The sequence below is a fragment of the Odontesthes bonariensis genome, chromosome 23, assembly GCF_027942865.1.
Source record: "Odontesthes bonariensis isolate fOdoBon6 chromosome 23, fOdoBon6.hap1, whole genome shotgun sequence".
In the NCBI taxonomy this organism is placed as follows: Eukaryota; Metazoa; Chordata; class Actinopteri; order Atheriniformes; family Atherinopsidae; genus Odontesthes; species Odontesthes bonariensis.
In genome coordinates, this window is record NC_134528.1 from 20,167,078 (window position 1) to 20,195,041 (window position 27,964).

Here is a 27,964-nt window from a genome sequence, read left to right on the forward strand (position 1 = left end):
GTCAAGCACAGGAAATATACAGTACCGCAACATTTTCTTTTTCTTAAATGAATTTATTTGCTTTAAAAAAAAAAAACAACAATCATATTACTATATGAAAATTAAACCACATTTAGTAAGAAAGCAAATCAAAGCTTACACTTCCTTTGTGCCTCGAAACGCTGACAAAATATTGAGTCCAGATTTAGTGGTTTCTTTTTGAAGCACGCTTTCGAGTTGATCGACGCTCGCTTCAAAATAAACTGCTCAACTTCATATCGTACAACATGTTCAGATGAGTTCCGGCCTTCAAATATTACTCCGCCGGCTCAAAGACTTCATAAAACACAGTGATGAATGGGGTCCAATTGAAACGGTGGCGCGCCTTCGTGTCAACATGATCATCGTATAAAAGTCTTCGTGCTCGGAAATGGTGTTCCGAGCACGAATTTGGTGAAAACTAGACGTGATGGGTACAACTAAAGAGGTCAAGACTGAGTGAGCACGGCTAATGCTGGCTGCACATGTACCTTCATGTGTCAAGTTATAAAAATACTGTGCGAGTTCAAGGGACTTAAGTGTGGACGACGCATCAATATAGAAAACTTTTAGGAACAAGGTAATTAGCTGATGAATATATAGCAGAAATGATTTACATCCTGCTCACTGCACTCCAGGAATTACACTGTCTCAATTCCTGCTACAATTCCTATTAGTCCTTAAAGGATTAAGCTGGTTACTAGTGACTGCATGACATCTTGTACAGGTTCAAACAAATACAAAGGGAGGAGAAACAACCTTTTAGTGTTGATACAGGGACAAGAAGAATGTGACCGTTGACTGAGTTTTGGCATCACTTCAGTCGAGTCGGATGACACGTGTAAACAAAACGGTCCGTCAATCACAGCTGGCTAGAAACAGACAATGATAAAAGGAAAGCGTCTTTTTTTTTTTTTTTTTTTAATAGAAAATATACATTTGTCGATCAAAGTGAAATTTTGTCAAGGCAGCAGGAATCTCTTAGTGTTTAGGGGAAAGAGTGCAGTGCAATACTTCTCTCTATAGCTACATCTTTAGTTACTTCATGACGAATTTGTGTTTCAAGTAGTGTTTCTTCACCGCGTCGCAAGGAAAATGACATCAACGTTTTATCGGAAAAGCCTCCCACTCACTCCTTAGTTAACCCCAGATAGCGAATCACATCTCCCACCCTCGCACTCCCCAAGGCTTTCGCAAAATTGGTGTTATTTCACACGGCCTGAAGGGACCGAACAGATGTGAGCAACCAGAAACGCATCCGACTAAAACGTTTAAAAAAAAAAGTAAAATTAAAAACAATCTTAAATCTGTAAATTCCTTTCAGATGGATATTTGATCTACCATAGCTTCTATGTGAGCAAGGACACAGGGTGAAAAGATATTTGTGGGAACCCAGCCATCATCTCCTCCCCTCCGAGTGGGCGAGTTCAGACTGCAACCGGATTTTCGAACTTCTTGCGGATCTCCATTACAGTACTGTGCACTTCCTCCTCCTCTTCTTGACAGGCGGGGGGCACAGAACCGCCCTGATGGCTTCATCAAACACTGTCTTAAGGCCACGCTGAGTCAAAGCTGAGCACTCCAGGTATTTCACTGCACCTGGTTGCGATTAAAAAAAAAGAGCAAGTTAGCAAACCAGCTGGATGACGCCATGCAACGTCATCATGCAGGACAAATAAAACTGCCGCTGAAAGTTTCTTCCATCAAAACGACAAATATGGATTCATGTACCGAACAAACAACTAAAACAAGCTAACAGAACAGACCCTGAAAGGGAAATCTAAGAAATAAAATGAAAATGGGACATATTTTCCCTGGATAAATGACTGCTGGACTGCATTCAAATGTTGGAATCAAATCCAGGGACATTCTTTCTACTGCTACCTTTCTTAGGTCCTGTTTATATTGCAGACAGTTAATGGCATTTCACTTCAGAGCAGCCATGCAAATACTGCAGCATGTTGAGGGCATCCAACTTAAAAAAAAACCCGATAACAGTCATATGAAACAAATTAGGCTTCCTATTGTCTCAATAATTTCAGAGTCTCATTATCCGAACCAACCCATCGTTAAGAGTCTGCAGGTTCCCTGCTATAAAACTGATCCCGGCTCTTTTTAGAAAGTAGAGTTTCTTTAGAAGTACGAAAAAGAAAAAAGGTTTAGTGCATCTTTGGAGCTACAACTGACTTATTTCCTTAGCCATGGCCAAGCCCTGAGGGTAGATGATGGGAGAGAGTTTCTTCTCCTTGAGCTTTTCGATTGTGTCCTTGTCGTCTCTCAGGTCCAGCTTTGTGCCCACCAGTATAATAGGCGTGTTGGGACAGTGGTGTCTCACCTCAGGGTACCACTGCAGGAGAAGGACAGAGGCTGAGACTTGTAGTATGGACGGTATAAGAGCCGTGCTGCCTTCACGGCTTTATCGTTATATTCAGCAGAAACACAGATGCCTTCTGTACAACGGTACATTGTTTACTTTGATTTATATACTGCCAGTCTTAGGGGAATATCATTACCACAACTAAACCTGAGCATTTCTTAAAAGCTATAATTACAGTCGTGTCAATGGTAGTAATACTTATTTAACCAGTGCCATGTTACACTCTCACAAATGATCAAGCCAGGCTGATCTGAAAAGTTCATTTAGTTTCATAGAGCGGGCTGTTCTCACCTTGGCACGGACGTTTTCAAAAGAAGCTGGACTGACAAGTGAAAAGCAAATCAGGAACACATCCTGGGGGAGAATGACAAACACAAAGAAATACAGAAACATTTAAAACTAAAAACATGAAAAGAATGTGGATAAGTCTATATAGTGGACACATCTTTGTGGTATAAAAGCGATTACAAAAGGGGCCTAAAAGTCACAGTGTCTATACAGTACAACAATGTGAAAGTTGATGCTTTTAATAGCCCCTACAGAACATACACTACTGACCGACTCAATACAGATTCACTACTCCAGACAAATCTAGACCGGCCCTGTTGGTTAAATGCAGAGTGACTCGCGCTTTCAGCTCTCTGAGTCTTTGGCACAGAGGCCAGATTGTTTTTCGAAGACAAAGAGGGCAAACACGAGCTGCTTTTCACTTCCCTCGGCCCTCCTCCAGACAGTGTATAGGTACTGTCGATACAAGGCTCGACTCTGCTGAGAGCGAGACTCTGTCTTGAGCATTAGAGCCCAGAGAATAACTCCAAGTCAGCGCTGGCAAAGTGAAGACAGTCTTCACGCCAAAATTATCTGTTTTGACACTCGTCCGCAAAGGGACACTGGACGGAGAAGAGCAGTTATCACTGGTGTGTGTACACATGCAGTGCAGATGTATACATACTGTCTGTGGGTAAGACAGTGGCCTGAGCCTGTCGTAGTCCTCCTGTCCTGCTGTGTCCCACAGACCTAGGTTCACTGGTTTCCCATCAACCATCACGTTGGCAGAGTAGTTGTCGAAGCTGAAGGCAGGGAGGCGAACATTAGGTTACAAAGCAAACAAATTGGCTTAATGCACAACACGATAAAGAGGCAAACTTCCAGTCGTATACGGCGTTTACCCCACATGTGTCGTAGCACAGCTGGTTATTGGGTCGTGCTGTGTGAGACTTACACTGTGGGTATGTACTCTCCAGGGAAGGCATTGGTGGTGTAGCTGATGAGCAGGCATGTTTTACCCACAGCCCTGGAAGAAGAGGAGGGAATAGTGAGAACGAGACTTGATTTACACTTTGTTCCCACTTGTTGCACCATGGCAATATGTTCTCAAGATAAATTGCAAATCAAGTCTCTTAAGTGCTTTTCATTGTGTGTATAGTAGGTGTAACCCTTCTTGCCCGGGAAGGTCAACATGGGAAGTCAAACGGGTTTTGTGTCACCTTAGCACCGCTCACAATGAATGCAAGGTCTCCAATACAGTGTGTCAGCAGCTTTTTTTTTTATAGTTTTTTTATTCATCAAATATAATTTGAAAGGCTCCATTTTGTATTTCGCTGATGCACTAAGGGGAAGATGTAGAAAACACAAAGAGCATCAACTTAAAACGGATTACAAGTCCAACTACATGCGACCAGTTATGATACCTACCGGGAAATGTATCCGTTCATTTATTTAAAAAAAAAGAAAAAAGGATGAAACTGACACAATAATCGTGTTTTCAAGCCTATTTCCACCCCGTTTTTCACTGCCATGTGCAAATATGACAACCTAAATTTTACCCCAGTAAAACTTGTCTCTCTTAGGGGTTGGCTCCTTGCTATAATTCACAGCTTTAAAGCAGGCTGCAAGAAATCTGGAGAGGCAGTGTCGTTCCTCTAATTTGGAAAAGTCTCAATTAGTCTGGAAAGATAGTTTAATAACGTATAAGAAAGTCCTTCTTAAAGCTTTAACTGCTTATTATTCATTATTGATAGAAGTGAATGAGCACTGTGGCCAGGCTGACAAAGAGTCCGAGCTCTGTTGAGCCGGGTATTCCTACTTTCAGCAGTGATGATTTCATGAGCTTCTTTTAAAATTGTTTCTATCAGAGAGAAGATTGATGGAGTCCTTCCCACTATTATCAGTGATGTATCATCAAGTACAGCAGCTTTAGAAGTATCTTTAGAACCTGATTTGTCTCTCTGAGCTAACTGCATCGATTGTCTCTACTAAACCATCAACTTGTATTTTAGACCCAATCCCAACCAGACTGTTCAAGGAGGTTTTTCCCTTTATCAACACTTCCATATTGGATTTGATCAATCTGTTTTTGTTGACAGGATATATGCCTCAGCCTTTTATGGTTGTTGTAATTAAACCTTTACTTCAAAATCAAATCAAATTTATTTACATAGCACATTTCATGTACAAAACAATTCAAAGTGCTTTACTTAAAAAACAACCCTGGATTCAGAAGTGTTAGCTAATTATCGACATATATCCAATCTCCCTTTTATGTCTACAGTTTTTTAAAAGAATAGTTGCAGCTCAACTTTGTGATCATTTACACAGAAATAATCTGTTTGAAGAGTTTCAGTCAGGATTCAGAGTGCATCATAGCACAGAAACAGAACTGGTGAAAATTGCCAATGATCTCCTCTTAGCCTCTGATAGCAGACTTGTGTCTGTGCTTGTCCTGTTGATCACAGTATTTTATAAAAGAGACTTGAACATGTTTTGGGGATTAAAGGATCTGCATTAGGCTGGTTTAAGTCATATTTATCTGAAAGATTTCAGTTTGTTCTTGTAAATGAACAATCTTCCTCACACACCAAAGTAAGTCATGGAGTTCCTCAGGGTTCTGTGCTTGGACCAATTCTTTTCACTTTATACATGCTTCCATTAGGTAACATTATTAGACAGCATGGCATACATCTCCATTGCTATGCTGATGATGCTCAGCTGTACTTATCTATGAAACTAGATGAACCCAATAGGTTGGTCAGATTATAAGCATGTCTTGAAGACATAAATAACTGGATTAATCAGAACTGTTTGATTCTAAACTCAGAAAAAGAAAACCTGAAGTTGTTATCTTTGGACCCGAGCGCTTCAGGGAGAAACTACTCCTAGAAATTGAAACTAGTTATATAGATACTTTAGATGATATTTTCTTGGCTTCTCATACTACAGTGAGGAACCTTGGGAGTTATTTTTGACCAGAATTTATTATTAGACTCGCATATAAAACAGGTTTCTAGGACTGCCTTCTTTCACCTTCGTAATATTGTTAAAATCAGGAACATCCTGTCTCAGAGTGATGAAGAAAAACTAATCCATGCATTTGTTACTTCAAGATTGGACTACTGTAATTCTTTATTATTGGGCTGCCCCACATATTCTCTGAAAAGCCTTCAGCTGTTCCAAAATGCTGCAACCAGAGTTCTGATGAGAACTAACAGGAGAGATCATATTTCTCCAGTTTTAGCTTCTCTTCATTGGCTCCCTGTTAAATTCAGAAGAGAATTTAAGATTCTTCTCCTTACATATAAAGCTCTTAATGACCAAGCTCCATCATATCTTAAAGATCTCATTGTAAGATATTTTCCTAACAGAGCACTTCGTTCCCAAACTGCAGGTTTACTTGAGGTTCCCAGAGTTTCTAAAAGTAGAATGGGAGGCAGAGCCTTCAGTTATCAGGCCCCTCTCTTGTGGAATAAGCTGCCAGTAAATGTCCGGGAAGCAGACACCCTTTCCACTTTTAAGACCAGGCTTAAAACTTTCCTTTTTGATAAAGCTTATAGTTAGGGATGGCTCAGGTGATCCTGAAACATCCCATAGTTAAGCTGCTATAGGCCTGGACTGCTGGGGGGGCTCATCTGTCACACCTTTCCTCACTAATTCTAGTAAGAAACTCAACTGAATTAGTGTGAATATATTAACCACTTGAAACAGCCTGAGCACATGTAATACCCAACGAGAGAGGCTTCTTATAGAGTTATGTGTGCTTTAATGCATTCGTTTGGCACGATGAGTAACAATATAAAACGTTTTTAAGGAGTTAAATGTGACGGTTTGGTTTATTTTTCTTTCCTATTAGGATTACAGGAGCTGTGCTTGTAAAACGTACTTTGAATTTTATCAGTTACCAAGTTTCGATGAGATGTATTAGTCCTTTTGATGCCTCAAAGGACACAACACAATCAGTAAGTTGTTTCGAGGCGTAAGAGGAGTTTGTGGTTTATGAAACGCATGACAGGCTATTCATTCAATTTTCGTGACATCAGTACGAGAGCTTCAGGTCACAAAACCTCGAGGTATCGAGCAGAAACTTGCCAACACGTCCCGCCTGCGTCATTTCTAACAAATACCAAGCTGTGACCCCTTCAGTCTCACCAAACTAGAGCATGTGGATAAATCTGTGACCCAGCTGGACCGACAGCAGGCACAACAACAGCTGTCGCTCTGCTGGCATGTTATCTGAGGCTTGTTAGCCGCTAGCCAACTGTTGCTAATTGGGTCAACCTAAACGGCCGCGTTAGCTTTTAGTCGTACAATACGGGTCAAAGTGTGAAAACATACAGGTTAAAGTGAGACTTCACGTAAACTTTAACTCACCCGTCCCCCACCACCACACACTTAATGGCCTGCATCGGACGGCTCGGTCTTAGTTAGCTCGGCAAGCTAACGGCAACTAAAATACACCGGCGCTGCCTGAAAAGTTCAGCGGACACTGAGTGAACAAGCGTCGACCGCGGCCAGAAAACGTGTTAGGGGAAAAAAAAAAATCACAGCAGGATTTATCCGACTTTCCCTTCCTTGTCAGCAGCAACACCCCGGTGAAACTCCAAAGTTGTAAACCACACAGGCAACACCCAGAAAAAAATAAGCTGGTGCCAAGATTGAGGGGGGAGAAGAAAAAAAAAGAAAACGCCCCCAACAAGCTGAGATCCTTGAGAGCCACATCCGGTCAGAACAAAGTGGTCAAAACCCGACATCTACTGGCTATAACAAACAGTGTGCCATCCAGTCCCAGTCACAGGTGTACTTTCAGGTGGATACTGCTAAACTGCATCAGTTTCAGCGGCGTGGAAATAAGCCGCCAACTGTGTGTTGAAGAGTGAGGAAGCCTCGTGTGAAATGTGCAGTAAAACAATGGGGAAAAAATACAAAAAATGCATTCAAGTCTGAATATAAGAAGCACGGGTAGTTTGGGAATTTGCCATTTGTGGAGGAGGTCAGGCCAGTGGATTATCTTTTTGACTAATAAAAGATAGATTGACTGAGTTTTGTAGAGGCAAAAACTAACAGGCAAGTAAAAATACTGAAGTTTGCATAATATGACAGAACAAGAGAGCTTCATGTGAGTCTGAGCTGAGGGATTTGCTCTCCTGATGTTTATTGTGGAAAAGAATGAGATTATAAAACCATCAAACCTCAGAAAGACAGCAGTCGCTCCCTCTTACAGCTGCACAATAAGGAGGTACCTCCCAAGGTACTGGGATTTATTTCCCCCCTCAACTCTGTTCAAGACATTTCATAGGCAAATGTTTTCCAGCTTTCAATAGATGGATGAATGGGTGGATTTAGCTTAACTTGTTTCGTATGTTATCAAATCTGTGACACTAAAGACGTAGACATAGAAGGGCCTAATGATGTTCAGGAATGAAAAAACTAGACAGTACATAAGCTTAGTGTCACGTGGACTATTTGCACTACTTATGTATGATAAGGTAGTGCAAATTATGGCAGACTTCAATATCTTAAAGCTCTGAAAGAAGGCACTTTGCAGAAAGAATATTCTTTACTTTGGACTCTATTAAACCGGTAATACCCATGCATGCTTATAATGGTACATTCTCTGTTTGCAGGACTTGACTCAAATTTGTGTTACCAGGAAATAAATTTATTTTCTTCTCCTGAATTCTCCACAGTACACCTGCAATATGGCAGTAGAACACTTGAGGGCAGTATTGTACCTTTTTTTTCTTTCTTTTTTTTTTACAGTTTCATGCAGGGCAAAAACGATGCAGAATCTTTAACGTGAAACTAACATTTTTTAGGTATATATTGCCTCTTCACTTTCTGTCTCCGTAGTTTTCACACCTGTCAACTCAGCTCTGGACAAAATGTATTTTTTTTTCCAGCAAACAACACATCAATGGGATGATCATTAGTGTTACTCAGGGGGGGCAGAAACAGGGGAGAGAGTTATTATTATTGAAGGATAAGCAGAACTGGGACATATCAGGGAGGCTGTGAAACACAGTAGAGGGTGTAACACTGCGGGATCTCTGTATGTCTAACGGAGAAAAGACACTGAATTAGAAATCAAATCTCTGAGGCAGCATTGACACATCCTAAAGTTGAAAAAAAAAAAAAATATTGGGATATTACAAGGTGTCGATATATTAAGCTACCTGCATTTTGCTGTGCTTAATCTTAACGAAAGTCTCTTTTTAGAGCACTATGTTTGAGTTTGGTATTTATTGTCTTTATTTTTATGTTACAATACCTGTTTGTCCTCAGATGATTTAGCTTCTTTGGGCCGCTATTACAGAGATATGGATGTTATTTGTGCTTAAGTCGTATCAGTCCCTCTCTTTCCAATCTTGCAGTTGGTCATATATTTAGTTCTAATCTTGAAACCTGACATTAGTATTGATTTTCTTGAACAGCTCTTGAAAAAAAGTGGATCACCATATTTTTCCCACAGGCGAACCATTAATTTCTTTGACGCTGCGTTGACAAAGTTTATTTTCCCTTCTTGTGTATGTTATGGGGACTTAAATCTGGGATAGGGATAAGTCAGTAAATCAGTTGAAAGATAAAGTGAATTCAGTTTGTGAGTCTTTGCTGTGCAAACACTCGGCTCTCTTGTCACCATCAGTCCACATGCATCTCCCCAACAAACTGCAGTTCAGAGGCACATTTTATCGGATCATTACGTTCGATCATTAGATCTCTAATAAGCACTAAGATGTAATGGCCCCCGTCATGGCGCTCTCATTTGCATGGGACTCAGAGTGACAGGCTGCAGGCGGTCATCAGTTAAATGCCCGAATGTGCTTTGTAATGGTAGCACAACAGGATACACAGAATCTCTGCTGTCACATAATTTGGTGAAATTCAACTCTTTTTTTTTTTTGTTATGGAACTAAAGCTAAATGAGCACATAAAGCAGATGGCTGAACCCTGCTGAGGCTCTGGCATTTGTGCTGCTGTTATCTTCCAACATGATCGATATAAGTATATATACAATACATATGTATATATAGATATATATATCTATATATACATATAGATATATATATATATATTTATGCTGCAGCGAGAAGAGATAACAGCGACACGTGATAGGCCATGCAAGAATTCATCTGTAAGAATTGAGCCTGATCACATCCATGCAAATTTGCAGTTATGATCTGATAATGGACTTTCATAACTGACTTTTTACATCGAAACAACTTCGAGGTTTTGCCACGTTTGAAGGTAAAACTCGTCCGCTCACAGCCACATATGCACATGGAGTATGTATGCACAGAAATGCTCCCTATTTTCTGATAATAAATCTGCGCAACACGCCCAATTCCTTTGAAATACCTCAACAACAGCAACAAATCCCCTCTCATTCTTTGAAAGCCGCCTCAAGCCGCTTCCTGAGGGCTTCCTTAAACATCTTGTTGTGACAGCAGGATTTGCTTTATGTTTACGTCCTGGTTGGTTTTAGGCTGTGCTGTGCAGCTTGTATATTACTCAGCAGACAGCAGATGGGAAGCTCCCTAAAAATAAGCTGCACCGTTCAAGAAGTTCTCCCTCCGCGCCAACAATGACCAGCAGCCAGTGGTGGCACCCACAAAAAAATAGATAACTTACCTATGAAAAGCTTAACGAGATCAAAGGGGATTTCCACTCAACTGCTTGTCTCTACTGCAGAGATATTTGTTTCTGATGGCATTCTAATGATCTACCATGAGTTATTTTTTGATATAATCAGATGTGTGGGTGAGTAGCATGTTGCTGTGGTCAATATGATGTGAGGTTTCCAGCCTCTGAGTTAAAGAACAGGAGCATTGAAGTGCTTTGCTCTCAGTTGGAACGGTGTACCGCATGTTTCCTTCGTCCTCCCTCTCACTCTGCATGTGGGTGTTTTCTTTCTCCAGCCTTTCCTCCGATCTTCACCAACACTGCCTGCTTCACTCTTTCGAGCACTGTGAGGCAGGAAGTGTGTCACATTACTTGTGCGTGTTTGCAATAGCAGGAATGTGTGGGGGACTTTTCACAAGATGCAGGCACTCTTCAGATGCTCACCAGGCTCAAACCAAAACGATATGACCTCTGGAGTCCAGTTTAGACTAAGATAAGGTGGTTATTGCATCTTATCATATTTTCAAAACAACACTTGATTTGTTGCACAGGTATTGCGTGTGGTGGACTGAAATGCAAGAGATGATACATCTGGCTTTCTGTAGAAATATTGCCCCAAGCTGAAAGCCCAGAATTGAAATTTATGCCCAACATGAATAACAAAGGGCTGAGCAGACATTCAATAATCAGCATATTTCCAGCAAACAAATGACACGAGCTGTACACAGCTTAATTGTCCAGCCTCATTATAACAGTATGGGTCATGAAGCAGGCTGCTGCATGAGGGCACCCAAGAGAGGATGATTTAAGTTTTGAATGAAACAAAAGTTCAGGGCAAAAGTTTTTTTGGCTGAGCCCCTTTTGGACTGAAAATGAAAGTCTGACTGCCGCACTAATGAGGCAACGAGCAGAAATCTTCCGCACGGACGTGGGAGTGCCTGGAGAATAACATGCTTCCAGTGAATTGTGGAGTGAGTGCATCCATGTAAAAGCTTTTCTTTCTGCTGGCTTGTAGACCACTGACATGATGATAGGCTTTGCGGGTCAAAAGTTAATCACGATAAGTCTCGGCTGACCTTTACTTTCTTTTGTTTAATCCTCAGTTTATTGAAGAGGAGCCATCCTCAGTTTGACTCACAAGAAGTGTAAGTTTGACACGTCAGAAGTTTAATGTTTCAATCATTTAAGGTGTATTGCGTGGCGAGAGCTTTTTTCTGGACTCCACCCTTCGGTTTCCACTGATTTGGAAACTGGAAATGTGCGCCTTCCTGGACTGGTCCACACATTCAACACAGGAGGATTCCCAAAACTTACAGCCTTCTGTCGCTTGGTACAACACCCCACTATGAGGTGAAATGCAGCCAGGAACACTTCTGACAGAGACAGACAATGATGATGATGATGATGATGAAGTTACAATGAACTTCCTCTCTCAGATTCCTTTTCAAAACTTTACATGAAACCGACTGTGGTGTCTTCCTGCAGGCTGGCCTCTGAGGGGGTAGAGGAGGAATTTACTGAAACATGCTGCAATGCAGTGGAGGGGATGTTTGTTTACGCCTGGAGCTTTTGAGGGGAAAAACAAGACAGACCATTCATTTTCTATTTTAGGATATTTCATTTGACACTGTGTTGCATTAGCAGTTGGAAGGAAATGAGAGAGAAATAAGGAAATCCAGGACTCAACTCTTTATATTAGGTCTTGTACCTAAGACATACAAAGTGATCCGCCCATAATTCCTGGACTTGTCCAGCAAAATGTTCACTGATCGGAATTATATGTTTGTTTGCATTGTTTGTTTCCTGGTGTATGAAATAATGGACATTTGCATCATTTATATCAGACAAGCTCTATTGGCAGCAAGAGGACTTTCAATGGAGGGTCGCACTTTGGTTGTGACACAAAAGAGAAATCAGGGATTTGAGGTTTTTCAAATCCGTTGCATAAGTGCAGAATCTGATTCTCACTGCTGGGAAGAAAAGGCAAGTCTAAATTGTGAGTTTGTGTCTCAAAAATAAGAAACAAAGTCAGAATTTGGAGATACAAAGTCTGAATTTAACAATACAGATTTACAGATGGATTTCAAATTACAGGACAGCGACATCCATTTTATACACCTGCTTACCCGCTTCATCCTATTTAGAGTCACAGGTGGGAAGGTTGGAGCCTATCCTCGCAGCCACTGGGCAAGAAAGAGGGTACGCCCAGGACAGGCCTCCAGTCTATTGCACGGCCAACCCAGCGAGCACTCACACTCACTCAGACAGTTATTTCAAAATCAACAGTTAATATACAGTAACAGGCATGTTTCTGAACTGTGGGAGAAAGCCAGAGTACCTCTACAAAACCCACAGATGCACAGAAAGAACTGCAAACGGTGAACTGAAAGGCCCTGCTGAAAATCAAACCAAGAACCTTCTTGCTGTGAGGAAACAGTGCCAACCGCCACGCCACCATGCAGCCCAGGACAGTGTCATGTAAAAGGAAACTATACATTTCAGTTTCAGCCGTCCGGAGAAACTTTAGACCAGATACACTTGTAAAAGAAATCAACCTTTAATGCATGTCCTGTGCTCATAGTTGGTGCTTCAATGTTAACTGGAAACCAAAGAATAACATACAGAGACTCCTAATGTTTCCATTGGCCTTAAAAACTTTACAAATGAATGTGTTCCACTAAGCTCCTCAGCTCCTGAATCAATATCTGCTTGACAAGTTTTTCAAATCCTTTCAAAAGTCTTAATTTTTGCATAAGTATGAGCAAAAATGGAGATATGACCCCCCCCCGCCAAAAAAACAAAACAAAAAAAAAACCTCTTGTATACAAACCAGATGAATACACACAGAATCATTTTATGGCTTTGCAAATTTTTAGCATCACTGGTGCTGCTTGGAATTGAAATGCAATTTCAACCAAACTTCTGTCATTTCAGATTATTCTAAGCCATCGTCATGTATATTTCCAAATTAAACCGGATAGCAAGGAGGGCTTGGCCCGAACTCGACCCACATGATCTTCAATGATGTCACTGACTCAGTGCGAGTGTAGCTGCCTAAACTCAGCTACATATTCATCAAAAATGTCCTTAATCTGTTTTTTCTTTGGGACTTTGGGACACATCTGGCCTATACAACACACACCATAACTCAAGTTTGGCCCACCTTAAAGAAACTGAGTTATAAGTGCCAAAAGTAGCCCAGATTAGGGCCAAACATGTCTGTTCTCTGCTAAATGAGTATGCCATCTGCTGTGGACACATAACAGAGGTTAACAGTACATGTAAGTTGAGAATAGATTACACCCATACAGTAAAAAAAAAAAAAAAAACAGTCATGGAATACAGAGGAAAGCTTACAGTGGAGTCATTAAACCCCTTCTAGTGCCACAAGTCAGATTTTATAATATTGCGAGGGTGGAGGAGAACTGACATCACATTGCTTCCTGTTCTGTAACTTTCTTCCATTGTGCCCCTGCAGTGCTGCACAATGTGTCCCCAGCACAACTCCCTTCCTGAACTCGGGATGCTGAGTCTTGCCTTCATGTTCCTCCCTGCAGAAGGACAGATGCTGGTGTGACCGGGATCTTTGCTGGAAAAGCCTCATGAGTCACGCGCTCACATGGGAAGGGACAGACAGGAAGTCGGATTCCTTTGGCTGAGAGCCCTCAAAGGTGTCGTCACCAATAACAGGGATGATGCGTGAGGTCAGGGGCCCCACCAAAAAGGGATATTTATTAACATACATCCTCAGGAAAGTTCGTTGGGGCGGTACTGATATAAAAAAAAAAGATAAATCTCTCTTCAACCAACTGTTGTTTCACATCAAAAACTAAAAAAAACATTAATTTGAACCCGTTTAATAATTCATTTTCAAAACTTACAAATATCATATCCCGAACAGATGTTCTTCTTGTGCTTTAGGCCCTAATTCCTATTCATGACACCATGATGAGTTTTAATGGGACAGAAATACGAACAGTGTCTGACGTGTGCTTTTTTTTTTTTTTTTTGGAAACCCCAATTTTAAAGTTTTTGGAACATCTTGACACAGATTTTGATGAAACTCCATTCCTGATGGAACATGGAGCTAACTGAGTTGTAAAGACCCACTTGTTTATCGACAGTGGGGAGAAGTCGGCCTACTTGTTGTGACAGGCCCTCTTTTCACAGCCAGGAGTGCTTCATCCTAACTAAATTCTTCTCAGCTTGTAAACACACAACTTATCAGATCAATTTATTAAGAGTTTCTGAGGTTACTGAGGTTACTTTTACGTTTGTCCTGGATAAAAAATGAATTAATTCTAAAAATAACAGAAAGATTACTAGGTTTAACCAATAATAGAAATAGTCCTTAGTTGGAGGCTTAAATTAATATTGGTTTTCGAAACTGAGCTCAACCAACAACATTAAATTGCGCGAGGAGGAGGAGTACATTTAGTACTGTTTAGTGGTCATACTTGGGAATAAAGAATCCTCCTCTACCCTTGTTCACACTTTTTGGCTAAAAAGCCGTTTTAACGCGCGCGTGTGTAGGTGTGGGGGGGTTGTTGTTATCGGGGGCGGGGCTTGATGACGCAGCCCTGGTTACAGCGTAGCTAATGTGAACGCAGGCGGAGCAGCTGAGGATGGAGCAGGGGGACAGCGGAGCAGCCGTGTCAGATCTCATCTTTGAGATATCACCTCTGCTCAGCCACCGTTAATGAACGCTCAGACTGCGGCTGCCTCTTTCCTTCTTTTTGTACCAATCTGCTGACATCTGGGCGCCTTGTCTTCACCCATCTGGTGGTGAACGCACCACCGGCTTCTCCTGTATGTGCCAGTGGAAGGAAAGAAGATCCTGTTAAAAACCACTCAGAGAAATTCATTTCCCGCGAGCTCTCACACCTTCTGCTGGACTGCCGGGCTACCCTTACAATCGAAATGGATGAAGACAATCATGGTAAGGGCTGTTCTTCTTTGCTCACGTTGGTTCCCCTCATCCCGTGTGCGGGGGGGGTGGATGGATGGATGGATGGATTGATGGACATATGTGAGTCAGGGCACACGGATGCGCGAAGACGTCTGGTGGTCTTGTGGTTTTCACAGACATAACGAGAAAAACAACCAGAGTGGGTTGTCATCAAACCTGATTGAGAAAAACAGACATTAAAGGGAGCCTGTTGTTTTAATGCTCTCAATTTCTTGCGCGCGAGAAGCTGCTCCCATACAGGCAAACAGAAACGCCGAAATCATGAAAAAAAAGCAGAGAAAAAAAAAATCCATGCATGCACCTTTTCCATCCGTTTGATGTCTTGCTGTAGGGCTTTGAAGTGCCTCACTATCTTGTGGCACCATGCAAAGCCACCTAAACTGGTGGGAATTGATAAGATATCTGACTGGCAGTCATCCATAGGGAGGATATACCTGGCAGGATCTAAAGCACCCAACAAAAACTGTAAAAACAAGGATAAAATGAAGTTACTTGTGTAATCTGTGATGCCACAGGAAATACGTCCAGTGCAAATGTTTTTATGAACTGGCGACTGATTCAAACCCCACATTAAACTGAAAACAGATGCAAATTTGAAAATCTGGAAATGTATTGTTTTTGAAAAAGTATATATGCTACTTTTGAATTTAGATTCACCTTTGTCTCATTATACAAATGCAAATAATTTGTCAATATAATAATTAGTGGTACATAATGTTATTAAAAGATAACAGAGCACCTGGATGAATCAGTACTTGACACTTATTTGGGGAAATCATGGACACTGAGTCCTGCAAGCTAAAGAGGGGAGGAATCATGCTGCTTCTTATCAGCACACATTTAGAAAAGCCATCCATGATGGCATAGGGGTTAGTGCACATGGCATGGTTCACTTGCACAACTGTGAAAGCTGAATGATGCATATCGGTTTTTCAAGCAACATACGTTGCCATCCAGATGATGTCTTTTTCGGGATAGTCTTTGCTCATTCCAGCAAGACAATCTCAAGCCCCACTTTGCATGTATAAGAGCAGCACAGCGCCGTTTTCATGTGAACAAAAAGGAAGCCTCAAACTGATAACCAGCTGAAATCTGTCATCAGAAATGATCTATCAAGTTAGTCATTTCCTTTTTAAAACTACAGCAAGTGGTCTTATCAGTGTCCAAATGCATGCAGAGTGACGGTCAAAGAAGAGTAGAGGCAACACATACCCTGTCTAAACTTTTTTTTTTTAAATATATACCTCTGACATCTAATCAGAAAAGGACCATTTAGTTAAAAAAAAAAACTTTACACATTATAAATGTTGTTTCTGTTTATTTAGATGCAAATGATCCCGAAATCATTACATTCCCTTTTGAAAATGGACATTTAAGACTGTGCCCTATCTTTTTAAATATGGGATTATGAAATTGAAATAAGTTGCAGCGAAAAATAACCTAAAATCAGTTCAAACACATTGATTAAGTTTAAACTGCTATTTCTTAATTCGTTTGTTGCCACAATATCCTGGGGATGAATCACTGAGCAACATTTCAAAAGGGAGCTGGAGAATTCATTGAAGTTCATTAAGGTCACTGAAATAATTGGGTTTACAGGATAGAAATGAGTGATTTTTTTAATATGGAGATTAAAGATGACACAACAACGCTCTTTGCATACTAGATGGTATTGGTGGTCATCAGGGCATGGAGCTGTACAGTCTTGACGGGGGGATTTAATGATAAAGCTGAATTCAACCTGTGCAGCTGCATATGACCCAGATTGCTGCTCGGACACGGCTGCTGTCAGTTGTTGTATGATGTTGTAAAAGTACACACATGCAGCATGTTTCTGAGCTGATAATCCAAACCGTCTTGTGGGCTGAGGGGTGTGAGGGTAGTGTAGTGTAAACAAACAGCTGTAGTCTTGTAACAGTCGGCCAGTTGAACCGAGAGATTAGCAGTGTCAGGAGAGACGCTTATCTGAACTTCTCCTTTTCTACAAATATTCTTACCCCCCCCCCCTCCATGAATATGAATAGAAGTGGTAATGACCCACTCATTGTGCCTCTGACATCAAACTCTTTAATTAGGGTATGTTTTCAACATAATTTAGTGGATTTGCCATAAGTTTGCTGTGCATGGTCATTGTCCCCAGTGGATGGACCTCAAAGCTTTTTGCCTCTCATTTCCTCTAGTGCCAGTTAGACACATTGAACATCGTAGTCTGATGTGCGTAACTGAAGAACGGTCTACTTTGCAATGGCAACATCACATGCGCTACAAGCAGGCCGGTGAGAAGGATGACGGCCATTGAATCATGTGGCAGGAAGTCAGAGAGCACAGAGGCATGTTGTCCTTGCCGAGTCGGTTACTAACATAACTTACCATAAATGTTAAAACGAATTAAGAGCTCTCAACTGCTTACTCACACTCTCGCTGCCCCTCGCTGACTTTCACACATCACTTAACATTGTTCCCATCACACTTTGATATGCTGGTATCGCAGGCACAGACACTCGATGCTAAATTGGTCTCTGACACGCACGTACAGCAGCTGAAAGTTTAATCAGGAGCTGCTTGTCAAGCCAGAAAATCAGCAGATAGATGCTGTGCAACCTATATAGAGGCAGAGGTTATCTTGGTTGACTGTAAAATATATGTTAAATAAGGTTAACATATATTTATAGAAATTCTTTCAAGGTGCATCGGGTCAACCAGGTCTACAAACATTCTGTTTAATGTAGAAACACATCAGACTACTGGCAAAGCCTATTGTGTCACAACCATTTTCCAGGAGCCTTCAGTCGTTCTTCGTTGCTCTGAGGGGCTGTTTTGCACCATCACATGTGCATATTATGCTCCCACAATGCCATGCACAGCGTGCATGAGCAACACACGTTCAAAGCTGAGACTTAAACCTGTTCTGCAGCGGTGAACGCACTTGACAACAATGGAGGAAAGAGCCAACAGATGCCGTCATATTCCATAGGATTAAGAATATACAAACAGCTAAGGCTCCAAATGCTACTTCTCAGACTACCAAAGCAGTGTTATGAGGAGCTTCGGTTGACCCCAAACTGACAGAGAAGAAGAGAAGAGTGTCTAGACAACCGAATACGAATAATATGAATAAGGTTACTTATGGTGGAGCAGTGTTTTCAGAAATAATCTGCCAAACTAATTTGCCTGAAAATGGATATCATATGAACCAAACATGATCCAGTGGGTGTGTGGATAATATCATAAAATTCATAATGTAAAGGAACAGCAACTGCGAGCGTAGTCCATAAGGTCAGCAAAGCCTGTCATTGGTTATCCATGTCGAATGAACCGCTGCTTCACTTTCTTCAGGGAAAGGATCAGGTGACGGGGGTCTAATGAAGCAGGGAGGGACACATGACTGACAAAGACTCAACAGGATGCAGTCTTGGCATGTATCCGTTATGTGCTCCAAAATTTGCCATCACTGAGGTCACATACTCGCTAATTGGCCTCTTTTTAAAAGACATAACTTTGGTTGCAAGCTGCCAACCCAGTTTCCGTTTGAAAACTTCCCGCATTGTTCTAGTCCTGAAGGGCTAGAATGGAGACTTGTGGAGGTCATGATAAAGAGACTTCATGTCGTTTGCAAAACAGTAAGTTTAAGATATTAAACCTAATCCTACAAGCCTTTTGTATGGATACTCCTTCTCAACTGCCATGACTTGTTCTGGCCATCGATAACGCTCTCGATACAATGATAAAACGATGCTCCCAAACTAGCTGCTGTAATCAAATTTTACTTTAAATAAAGGTTCCCCTCATCATCATTCATGCAACTGGACTTCTGGGTTTACTTGTACCTGTTGCTACTCTCCCATCAGTTAAGCAACTAACCCCACACTTCTTGTTTGCACTGGCATATATTTGCCAACTGGAAGCGAAAGGTCATGCAGTATTTGTTTGGCTTGTTACTACCCGCAGGGAGAAATGCTTCATTTGAGTACTTCAAAGATTGTGTAAAAGATCCACCCTAAGTTTTAGAAAACTAAAAATTCAGCAGTGTTTCCAAAAGTCTCGGGCTTAGGTTGTCCCGAAACACTCATGCATGGTTGCATGTAGAGTTTAGTTGAACTACGGTTACAGCTCGACCTGGCCACCGGACCTACATCCTTGTCCCTGACTGTATACATACATAGGAGCGGAATTGAGTTATTGACCAAAGTACTTCTAATGCCGCAACACTGGACTGTGCGAGAAAGTGCTGAAGATTTTCTGTGTCAAAATTTCTCAGTGGGAGATCGTTCATGTAAGTACTGCTGAATTTACCGCGCAGACGTAGTCTTAAAGTTACTTGAAATGAGACTTTTGTCTAATCATGCTACAATTCTATAAACAGGATTTAATTGCAGCAGAGCAACCATTGGACACGCTTGAAGTGGCTGTGAGTAGACATGCAGTCTAAATGTGCGGATTTCTCGTTACAATCTAACACGTTTAGCCATTCGACAGAGGAGGCTTTCTTGGGAATTTGGCTGTATACACTTTCACTTCACTTTATGCTTTTGAGAAGCTAGATTTTGGACTATTTCCGTCGGAACTTAAATGTTTACATGCGTTAGTTGGTTTTCTCGCGCCAAGTAATCGTGCTTACTGGCATAAAAAAGTAGCAAAGGTGGTGTTCTTGAAACAAACAAAAAAAAGGAGTTGAAAGGACTTCAGATGTTCCTTAATCTCTTTTAAAAGTAAGCCTCTGTTTTTAGCAATGATCTCCCCAATAAAGGGCGGCTGTGGCTCAGGTGGTGGAGTAGGTTACTCCCTATTTGCAAGATTAGCAGTACAATCCCAAGGCCTTTCACATGTGCTTTGATGAGACACTGGGTACGTTTATATGTATGGCAGCGTTCTGATATTAATCTGAGTAAGACATTACTTTATGAAACACTAGCAAATAAACAGCATTTTCTGATCATCTTCATAAGATAATAATTGGGATAAACAGTAATTGATGTAAGCTATGTGTAGTAAGCTGATCTTAGTCGCATTATGTAGACATGTATGCACTTTTATTGCTACATTAGACCCTGTCTGTATATTAATATCTATTACTATATGTATGTATAATAGTTTTAATGGATTCGGATGTAATTAAGCCATTGAATGTGGATATAATGTGGGCATGTTTTATTAATCAGACTATGCTTTATAACATGTTAATAAGAATATGAATGAAATATCTAGTGGTGGGCCGTTATCGCCATTAACGTGCTGCGATAATTTGAGAGTCTTATCGGGCGATATAAAAAATATCGCCGTTAATCTATTCTCAAAGTTGGGTTGGGAACTGGGTCAAAATAGGTAGCCTAAGCAAACTGTGATGACTTTTACCTTGATATTTTAGGTCGGGTGTGGGCTGATGTACTTTGTCTGCCGTTAGGTGTGATTAAAACAGAAGAACGCCACTTTGCAGAAGCCTGTGCTAGGCAGTTTATGGAGGTTGCTAATCTGTGGGGGATAGTTGACAAAATCTGCTCTGTTGGAACAGACAGCGCTCCTAATATGGTGGCCGCAGGGAGGATACTGCGCGTGTGGCGCAACAGAGACGCACTGCACACAACGCTATCTCAACAGCAGCACCACCTGGCCCTCCCAACAAGTGCTGAATATGAGAAGTTGGCGAAGCTAGAGAAACTGCTGGAGCCATGCATGTGAATAAGCTGGTCTGCCCCAATGCTGCGTGTTCACCAAGAGCGACCTCGCTGGAGAAGCTTCGCTTGAGAATTTGCTTTGGTAGCTTTGGTAGCTCGTGACGTCACATTTAGAATGTTCAATTCTTAAAGGCCCCGCGGCTGTGCAGCACCCCCGCGGAAAAAAACATGAGGAAAGTGAGGGCAGGGACACGAATAAACGTTTTGTTATTTACAATTTGTTATACAAGATATACATCACGTTACAAATGATGTAAAACTACATTAGGTACTCCTGAGAAGAGCAGGAATAGCAGAGGCAGCTGTGAAAAAGAAACTAAATTCGAAATAAAATCCGAAATAAATCCGAAATAAAACTTAATTGCAGTGAGAAAGGTATGCGTGGGGTTACTACACTATTGTATTGAAGCACTCGACACGGCAATTGCAACAGTCTCAGGATTAAACGACTATTGTTTGGATAGGAACTAAAGTTTACACGTCTGTTTCCGCGAATCCCGCGGATTGTCGGACCCCTGAATGAGCCATTTTAATCTAGATTAATCTAGATTAATTTCAAGATTTCAGTGAGATTAATCTAGATTAAAAAAATTAATCTATGCCCACCACTAGAAATATCCTATCTGCAACTCATCCTAACTGGAATGTTGTCTCATTTAGAATAAGGGCAATAGTTAGAATTTTGCTGCCGAGCCATTTTAGAGAATGACTTTATTGGTGACAGTGTTGTTGGAACAAGTGAGCCACTCTATCTGCACGTAGAACCTGAATATCTTTCTACACACTTATCTACAAACTGAATGAAGCTATAAACTGCGCCACTGTGGATTGTTTGTGGAACTCGGCTGTAGCGTGGGACTCATTTGTTCATGTTTACTGCATTCACTAATCAGAGTTGGCGCTTCTCTGCTCAGTTTGCATGCTGCAGAGCAGACAGGGCCTGGCCTCAAAAAGGATGAAATCAGCAACAGGCTTGAAAGTGTTTTTTATTACTAATGTCCCTATTTTTAGCAAACATTGTATAGCTGGAGTGAGAAGTGGAAAGAACGCAGAATTGCAGGAATTGGCTGGGAAGCATTGCACTGGATGGTTGTTTTGAAGCCATGGAGTTAAACCGTTTGCTCTCGGTTTTTTTACTCCTTCGCAGCAGTTCTGTGGTACTTCTGTCAAGGAATGATATGGTGCTATGTTTAGGGTTTAAAGATGGTTAACGAGCAGAGTGAGTCTTTTAAAAACTATAAAAGCTTAAATGGTATTGCTCTTGATGACTGTGTGCCTTGTGTTTTTGTGGAAAAATGAGAAAATGTGCTAATATGTTTGTATTTGGCACACTGCTGGGCTTTCCTGACTATATATCCTGTTTGGGGGTCAATCAGCACTCTTCTTTCCATCTGACTGTGGGAAAAGTTGGATGAGAAAGGCCTTTCCTTCAATTCTCCTGCTTTCTTTGGACTGGGGACGTGAGTGAGTGCTGAAATAACAATTCGTATCTGACTGCAGTGTTACTGTTTTTTGTCTTTAAGGACCTGTTAATGGTGCACATATGACAGTCTGTTCAGGATCTCAAAAAATACAGCCACCCTTTATGATTAATCTCTTATTGGAATTGAATAGTTCCATTAATAAGACACCTTTCTTCTATATATATATATATATATATATATATATATATATAGGGCTTTTGGGAAACCTGAATCACCACACCGTATATGTGATTTATTCACACGTAGCACTGCGGTAAGAAGAGAAAGTTGGTGGCTGTAGGGTGAGTGTGTGGGAGGACATTAGGCTGTTACTTGGGAATAGCAGTGGTTGATTTCTTTCGTGGGAGGCTGGCTGGCTTTAAGTAAGTGCTGAGTGGAGAATGGCTTGTCAGTGGCCAAACAGAGCTCAGACATCTGTTTCTTTCTACATTTGTGCCCTAGGTGTGCCTCATGTAGAATCTGCTCACAAGGAGTCTGCATCTGAGCTTAAATGACCAGTCTATTGATCATTAATGTCTAATCAATGACTCGAGTAGAATCTTTGTATGCAGCAGTTTGGCAAATTGAAGGCCAGTGAAACTGTTTAGGCACAGAGCATATAAAAAAAAATCTACATCTTCTTCCTCACTTTCCCAAAAATTGACAGATTTTTTTTTCTCAACCGCAGCCCACAGGGGCGGACCAAGATGGATTTTTTTTTCTCATCCACGACTGTCATGTAATCCTTGTGTATAATCCCTGGTGAGCTGTTACACTTCACAAGATCTACATAACTTTTATTTGCAGCTTCGTTGACCGCTGACTCTGCGTGACATGCAGCAATTCCAAAGCATATCCACTTTATCGTTATTCATAAAGCTTACTGAGATAGTAAACTTACTAGGATGCATTAGTTACAAATTACATCCAGATATCTGAAAAATTGGACCTGTTCACTTTCTTTTAGCAGTCTTGCTAAAAAAAGTAAGCTAAAGCCACAATAAGGTTAACTGACTGTAAACCAAGAGAAACATCTGGACCTACTAATAACACGAGTTAGTAAAATGTTATTTTAAAAGGGATTAACTATCACATCCAAACTAAAATACGCTATCTGTTTTCTGCTTCTGTAAATTTAGCTAACTGGCTGCGAGTGGTAGTTTTCCATATATACTCCACAGACATGCCTTTATGAAAACGTTCAAGTGTATCTCCCAAACTATTAAACTTTTCGTTGAAACTGATAGCTAACGCGCTTTGCCTTTTAAGTGCCTCTATAGCCTTTGCTTTCATTTGAACAGATTTCATATCTGTTTTTGTTCGACTGGGTGCAAAAGAAATTTCACATTTGGTATAAAAACATGGAGCTAGAAAAAAACCCACCCCAGCAGCCTGCCATAAATGTCTGCTTTGGTTCAGGCAAATGTGTCTCGCGCATGTGCAGAGGCGCTAAAATGTGCAAAATAATACTCTTTACAATCTCACTGGTTGACCCAGAATGTGGGCTGTGTTGTTGAAAGGGTTAAGGGTTGATTTGGAAAGAAAAGAAATTCATTTTCACTGCCAAGATTATGTGTTTTGTGGTGTAACATGAGAAGAATAAACATATAAAACACGATATAACATGCAGCAAGACAAACACACAAGCAGACAGACAGTGGTGGTGCATAATGTGCTGGGATTGAACCGACGCTTGTAACAAACTGCGCTATTTATGTGCTGAGAGAAGACTACATATGGAGCTGATTAGAAGAGAGACCTTGGAGGCTTCCCTATGTGTTCCCATCTCCATGGCAGTGTGCGCGTGTGTGTGTGTGGGAGACGAGACACTGTAGCTGTTTGTCAGTGAGGCAACATTTCTGCTGTTGTGAACAGATAAAGCTTCGCTTAAAATTATTACTTGGAGCTGTAAGAAGGAGGGGAAGCTCCTTAAGTGTGAGATGGAGAGCAGAGGGAAGCATGGCGAATTAAATGAGCAGGAGTTTGGGAGTTTGGGGAGCAGAGATGCACTGTGTTTGAGTAATCTACACCGAATTTCAATAGAAGAGGAGTTACGGGAAGACAGGGTCCAGCTGACCAGGACAGGACTGTAGGGAGGGGTTGGGAGGCTGCGGGGCTGATGTGTTTTTCTTGGCTTCTGGCTTAATGGAAATGGAAAACGCCCAGCCTGCTCTCACCCTCACTCTCAGATGCAAGTGTCGTATTCAACGACTTTTACGTGCCTCGGGTCAGTATCTAACCTACGCTTGTGTAAGGTGGGTAAACAGACTAAAAAGACATGTTATTAGTAACAGCAATAACAGTCATATGAAAATGTAATGATGGCGTAAATTACCTTTTTAAAACTCAGTTACATTTGCAGAGCTGTCATTTCTGAGTTAACTCTCTGAATCCGAATTGTGAGATTTTCACAATGTATTTGAGTCAATAACATGAGGAAAATGAACGACTTAAATTCGTAAGTTGGTCATACGTTTCTAAATATACCACATGGAGTTTCACCGAAAGTGCTGGGGATTTCTCCTTTTCATTTCCTGCACTTCTTTTCCCGATCAAGTGTATGTTTTGACCTCTGTCTCGACTGGAATTGGATGAGAACAGTCTTTGATCCAGCAGGTGGTCACTGGATATGTTATTTAGCATAATCCATCTACTGTACCGAACTCAGAGTCAATTTCAAGGGAGTAGGAATTACCTCGATACTGTGGGTGGTTTCTAAATCATTGTTTTAGTCAAAGATTGTTCTGGTCTCATTGTAACTATCACCAGGGTGGTCCACTGTTTTTGCAGGCAGGCACACAACCATCACAGGAACGTCCTCCAAGGCTGAAGGCTGACAGAAGTCTGTGCCAGTCATCCAGGTTGACCTTCTGTCTCCCTGCTGGTGTCTGCACATACTCTATAGCGGCTTTCATATTGCTCCCAGGCAAGATATCTGTCACAATAGCGGAAGTTAACATGCTTGCATCTGATAAGAATTGCATTAATTCTGCCTCCGTCAGTCACCTGATTCTCATAGGAAGAAACAGCTGCGCCTTTCAGGAAATCATCTTGTGAAATATGTTTTGCTTGCCAGAGCGCATTATTATACAAATGTTCAAGACTGGGATGACACAAGAAATAGGTTAATCCCCTTGAACATTGAATTTTGCAATTATCAAATTAAGAAAATAATAGAACGGTAATAATAAACCCTTAAAGGACTCAGCCATGTAGCAGCTCTATTTGGTCGTATTTAGGTGCAGCAACGCTTTGGAGTTAAATTCAAGCATCAGCTTGTTTAGCAGAAATAATATTTACCCTCTTAGTTGAGCTTTTTACTGTTGCATACCAACATTTAATACACTGTGTGAACTATATTTACTTGTTTAGTCCTGAAGTCTTAAAGGCGGGGTAGGGGATCTTTTTCTGGAACATTTTTTTACATATTGCTTGAAATACTCTTCACACCCCCATTGCAACCAATTAATTAAAAGTTTTGACACAAATATGAAAAGTTTTAGTGGCCTCTAGAACGTACAATCTAGGAAAAACAGTATCCAATCATTGTGAACGGACCGTTCACAATGATTGGATTCTGATGCCGTCTATCAAACTGCAATCTGCTCCTCCCTCCCCCTTCTTCCCCCTGTGCGCGTACCCTGCTCCGTGAACGAATTACGCGTCCAGAAGCTTGGCAGGAAGCTAAACTAGAGCCAACTTGGCTAGCACCTAGCATTATTAAACGTATAGTTAGCATATACTAAATACTAAATACGGCAACGATCGATGCTTGCTGTCAGAACAGCGCTCGTGCACCTTCGTGCTCGTGCGCGTTCATGTACTCTAGAGGCGTGGCTTTGGGGGGAAAGTGAAGAAAAGGGTTGGGACTTTTTACCTGTGTATTTTCAAAATGCAGCTTCGTTGGACTCAAAATCCAGGATCTCCTACCCTACCTTTAATGAGGCAGTGTTGTCTCAAATTGTAGGAAATGACTTTAATGGATATACAACTGCAACTTACATATAAAGGAATAGCAGCATCCTTGCTTGGATTTCAGCTATATTTACAGGTACAATGATGACCCAGAAAAGAAAGTTGGAAGTGACAGAATGTCCCAAACGTTGTTTTCACACAGTCCACAGCGTTTTATCCATCCATCCGTCCATCCATTCAGGGTCGCAGTGGGGCTGTAGCCTACAGGGTACACCCTGGACTGGTCGCCAGTCTATCACAGGGCTACGCACAGAAAAACAACCACGCACGCTCACAGTCACTCCTAGGGACAACTTAGAATAACCAATAATCCTAACATGCACATTTTTGAATGGTGGGAGGAAGCTGGAGTACGCAGAGGGAACCTACGCATGCACGGGGAGAACATGTTCCACACAGAAAGGCCCCAGTCGGGATTCGAACCAAAGAGAGGATTCCCTGCGGTGGGAGAGAAACCGTGCTCTTGTGAGGCAGTACTGAGAATATTTGTTCGTATAGCTGATACGTAGATTTGTTGCTAGGCCCTTTAGAAAAACATTGCCAAGGGGGTTTGAACGTTTGCAGCTAAATCTATTGGCAAAACTGCCTGAAATGCAACACAGTCAGCTAACTGTCGTTATTATTACTATTTGTGCTAATGACATGTCCTTTTCTCCTTGGGCTGATGACTGTCGGGTTGGTCCTTTTGACAAGGAAAAAAAAATGTTGGTTTACAATCTAAAATTGGTTTGCAGGAAACGAAAGAACACTTTGCTGTATTACAATTATCCATCCAATAAGGACATGGACAAACAGGTTCACAATTCCTTCCCCAAGCTATTTTGGGTGCCAAAAGAAACAGCATCCATCTCATTCATTCTCAGGCCCATCAGATCATCAGATTATGGTTACTTTGGCCAGCAGCATATACAAGCCCCCTGGATTCATCTAATCAAATATTGACATAGTGCTGATGCTAGCAGATGTGTGATATAAGGAACATCATGTACAGACCACCTCCTCTGCAACTGCACACTCTCACAAATGCACTCACAGCAGGAGGTCCCCCCCCCAAAAAACTGCGGATTAACCAAAGCAGTCAGTGCTTTTTCTGCTTGTGACCCCAGAGGTAGCTAAAAACCAGAGGCCACATTAGCTCCCACGAAATCTCTCTTCTCACGTAAAGCCTGGAGCTGAATTATTAGTCGATAATCTGCATGAAAGTGTACTGTGATAACGCAAAAGATGCCTAAACGCAGTTAAATCATTATGAGTAAAATCCTTTGCATGCAGTAACTGCAAGGAGCGGAGCTGAATCAGGGAGCTGATCAGTTAGTTCCTTCTCACAAAATCATTTTTTAAAGCAAACGTGACAAACGTTTTTTTTTCAGATTTTGTTAACTTTATCAATTAACCAGCGAAGATAGTAAGCGGCCTCTTCAGTTGCATGTTTTAAGCTGCAACAAAGCCGAACTTTGATGCCACATAGCAGTATGCTTCATGCGTGCTTCTAGACTCCTGTGATCATGACCCTTATCACTCTGTGTCATAACCCCTTTCACCTCGCATTGGCCCTTGACAATGGCGACGTGCCGGCATTCCTGCTTTATGACTCTTC

The 27,964-nt window shown here is 41.4% G+C and overlaps 2 protein-coding genes across 3 annotated transcripts in view; one reads left to right on the forward strand and one right to left on the reverse strand.

The window, feature by feature from the left end:
* Window positions 1-32: 32 nt before the first annotated feature.
* On the reverse strand, window positions 33-7,345 carry rac1a (Rac family small GTPase 1a). The gene is made up of 6 exons (XM_075458409.1): window positions 7,040-7,345; window positions 3,618-3,689; window positions 3,348-3,465; window positions 2,687-2,749; window positions 2,206-2,365; window positions 33-1,617 (listed from the first exon to the last, which is right to left on the reverse strand). The coding sequence occupies exons 1-6, from the start codon at window positions 7,072-7,074 to the stop codon at window positions 1,487-1,489; spliced, it is 579 nt and encodes a 192-aa protein (XP_075314524.1). The 5' UTR covers window positions 7,075-7,345; the 3' UTR covers window positions 33-1,486.
* Window positions 7,346-14,905: 7,560 nt separating this feature from the next.
* Window positions 14,906-27,964, forward strand: part of LOC142374195 (cytohesin-3) — a 37,006-nt gene continuing 23,947 nt past the window's right edge. Inside the window, exon 1 of one of the 2 annotated variants that reach the window (XM_075457737.1) lies at window positions 14,906-15,227. In XM_075457737.1, the coding sequence (XP_075313852.1) occupies window positions 15,209-15,227 (19 nt within the window). In that variant the 5' untranslated portion in view covers window positions 14,906-15,208. Of the gene's footprint in view, window positions 15,228-24,628; window positions 24,648-27,964 lie in introns of those variants that run through there. The other variant, XM_075457738.1, reaches the window with a different exon arrangement.

Coding starts and splice junctions, on each gene's coding strand:
- rac1a (XM_075458409.1), bottom strand. CDS start 7,074: ATGCAGGCCATTAAGTGTGTGGTGGTGGGGGACGG. Junction 3,466..3,617: donor GGAGAGTACATACCCACAGT/GTAAGTCTCACA, acceptor CCCTGCCTTCAG/CTTCGACAACTACTCTGCCA. Junction 1,618..2,205: donor GGCCATGGCTAAGGAAATAA/GTCAGTTGTAGC, acceptor AATCGCAACCAG/GTGCAGTGAAATACCTGGAG.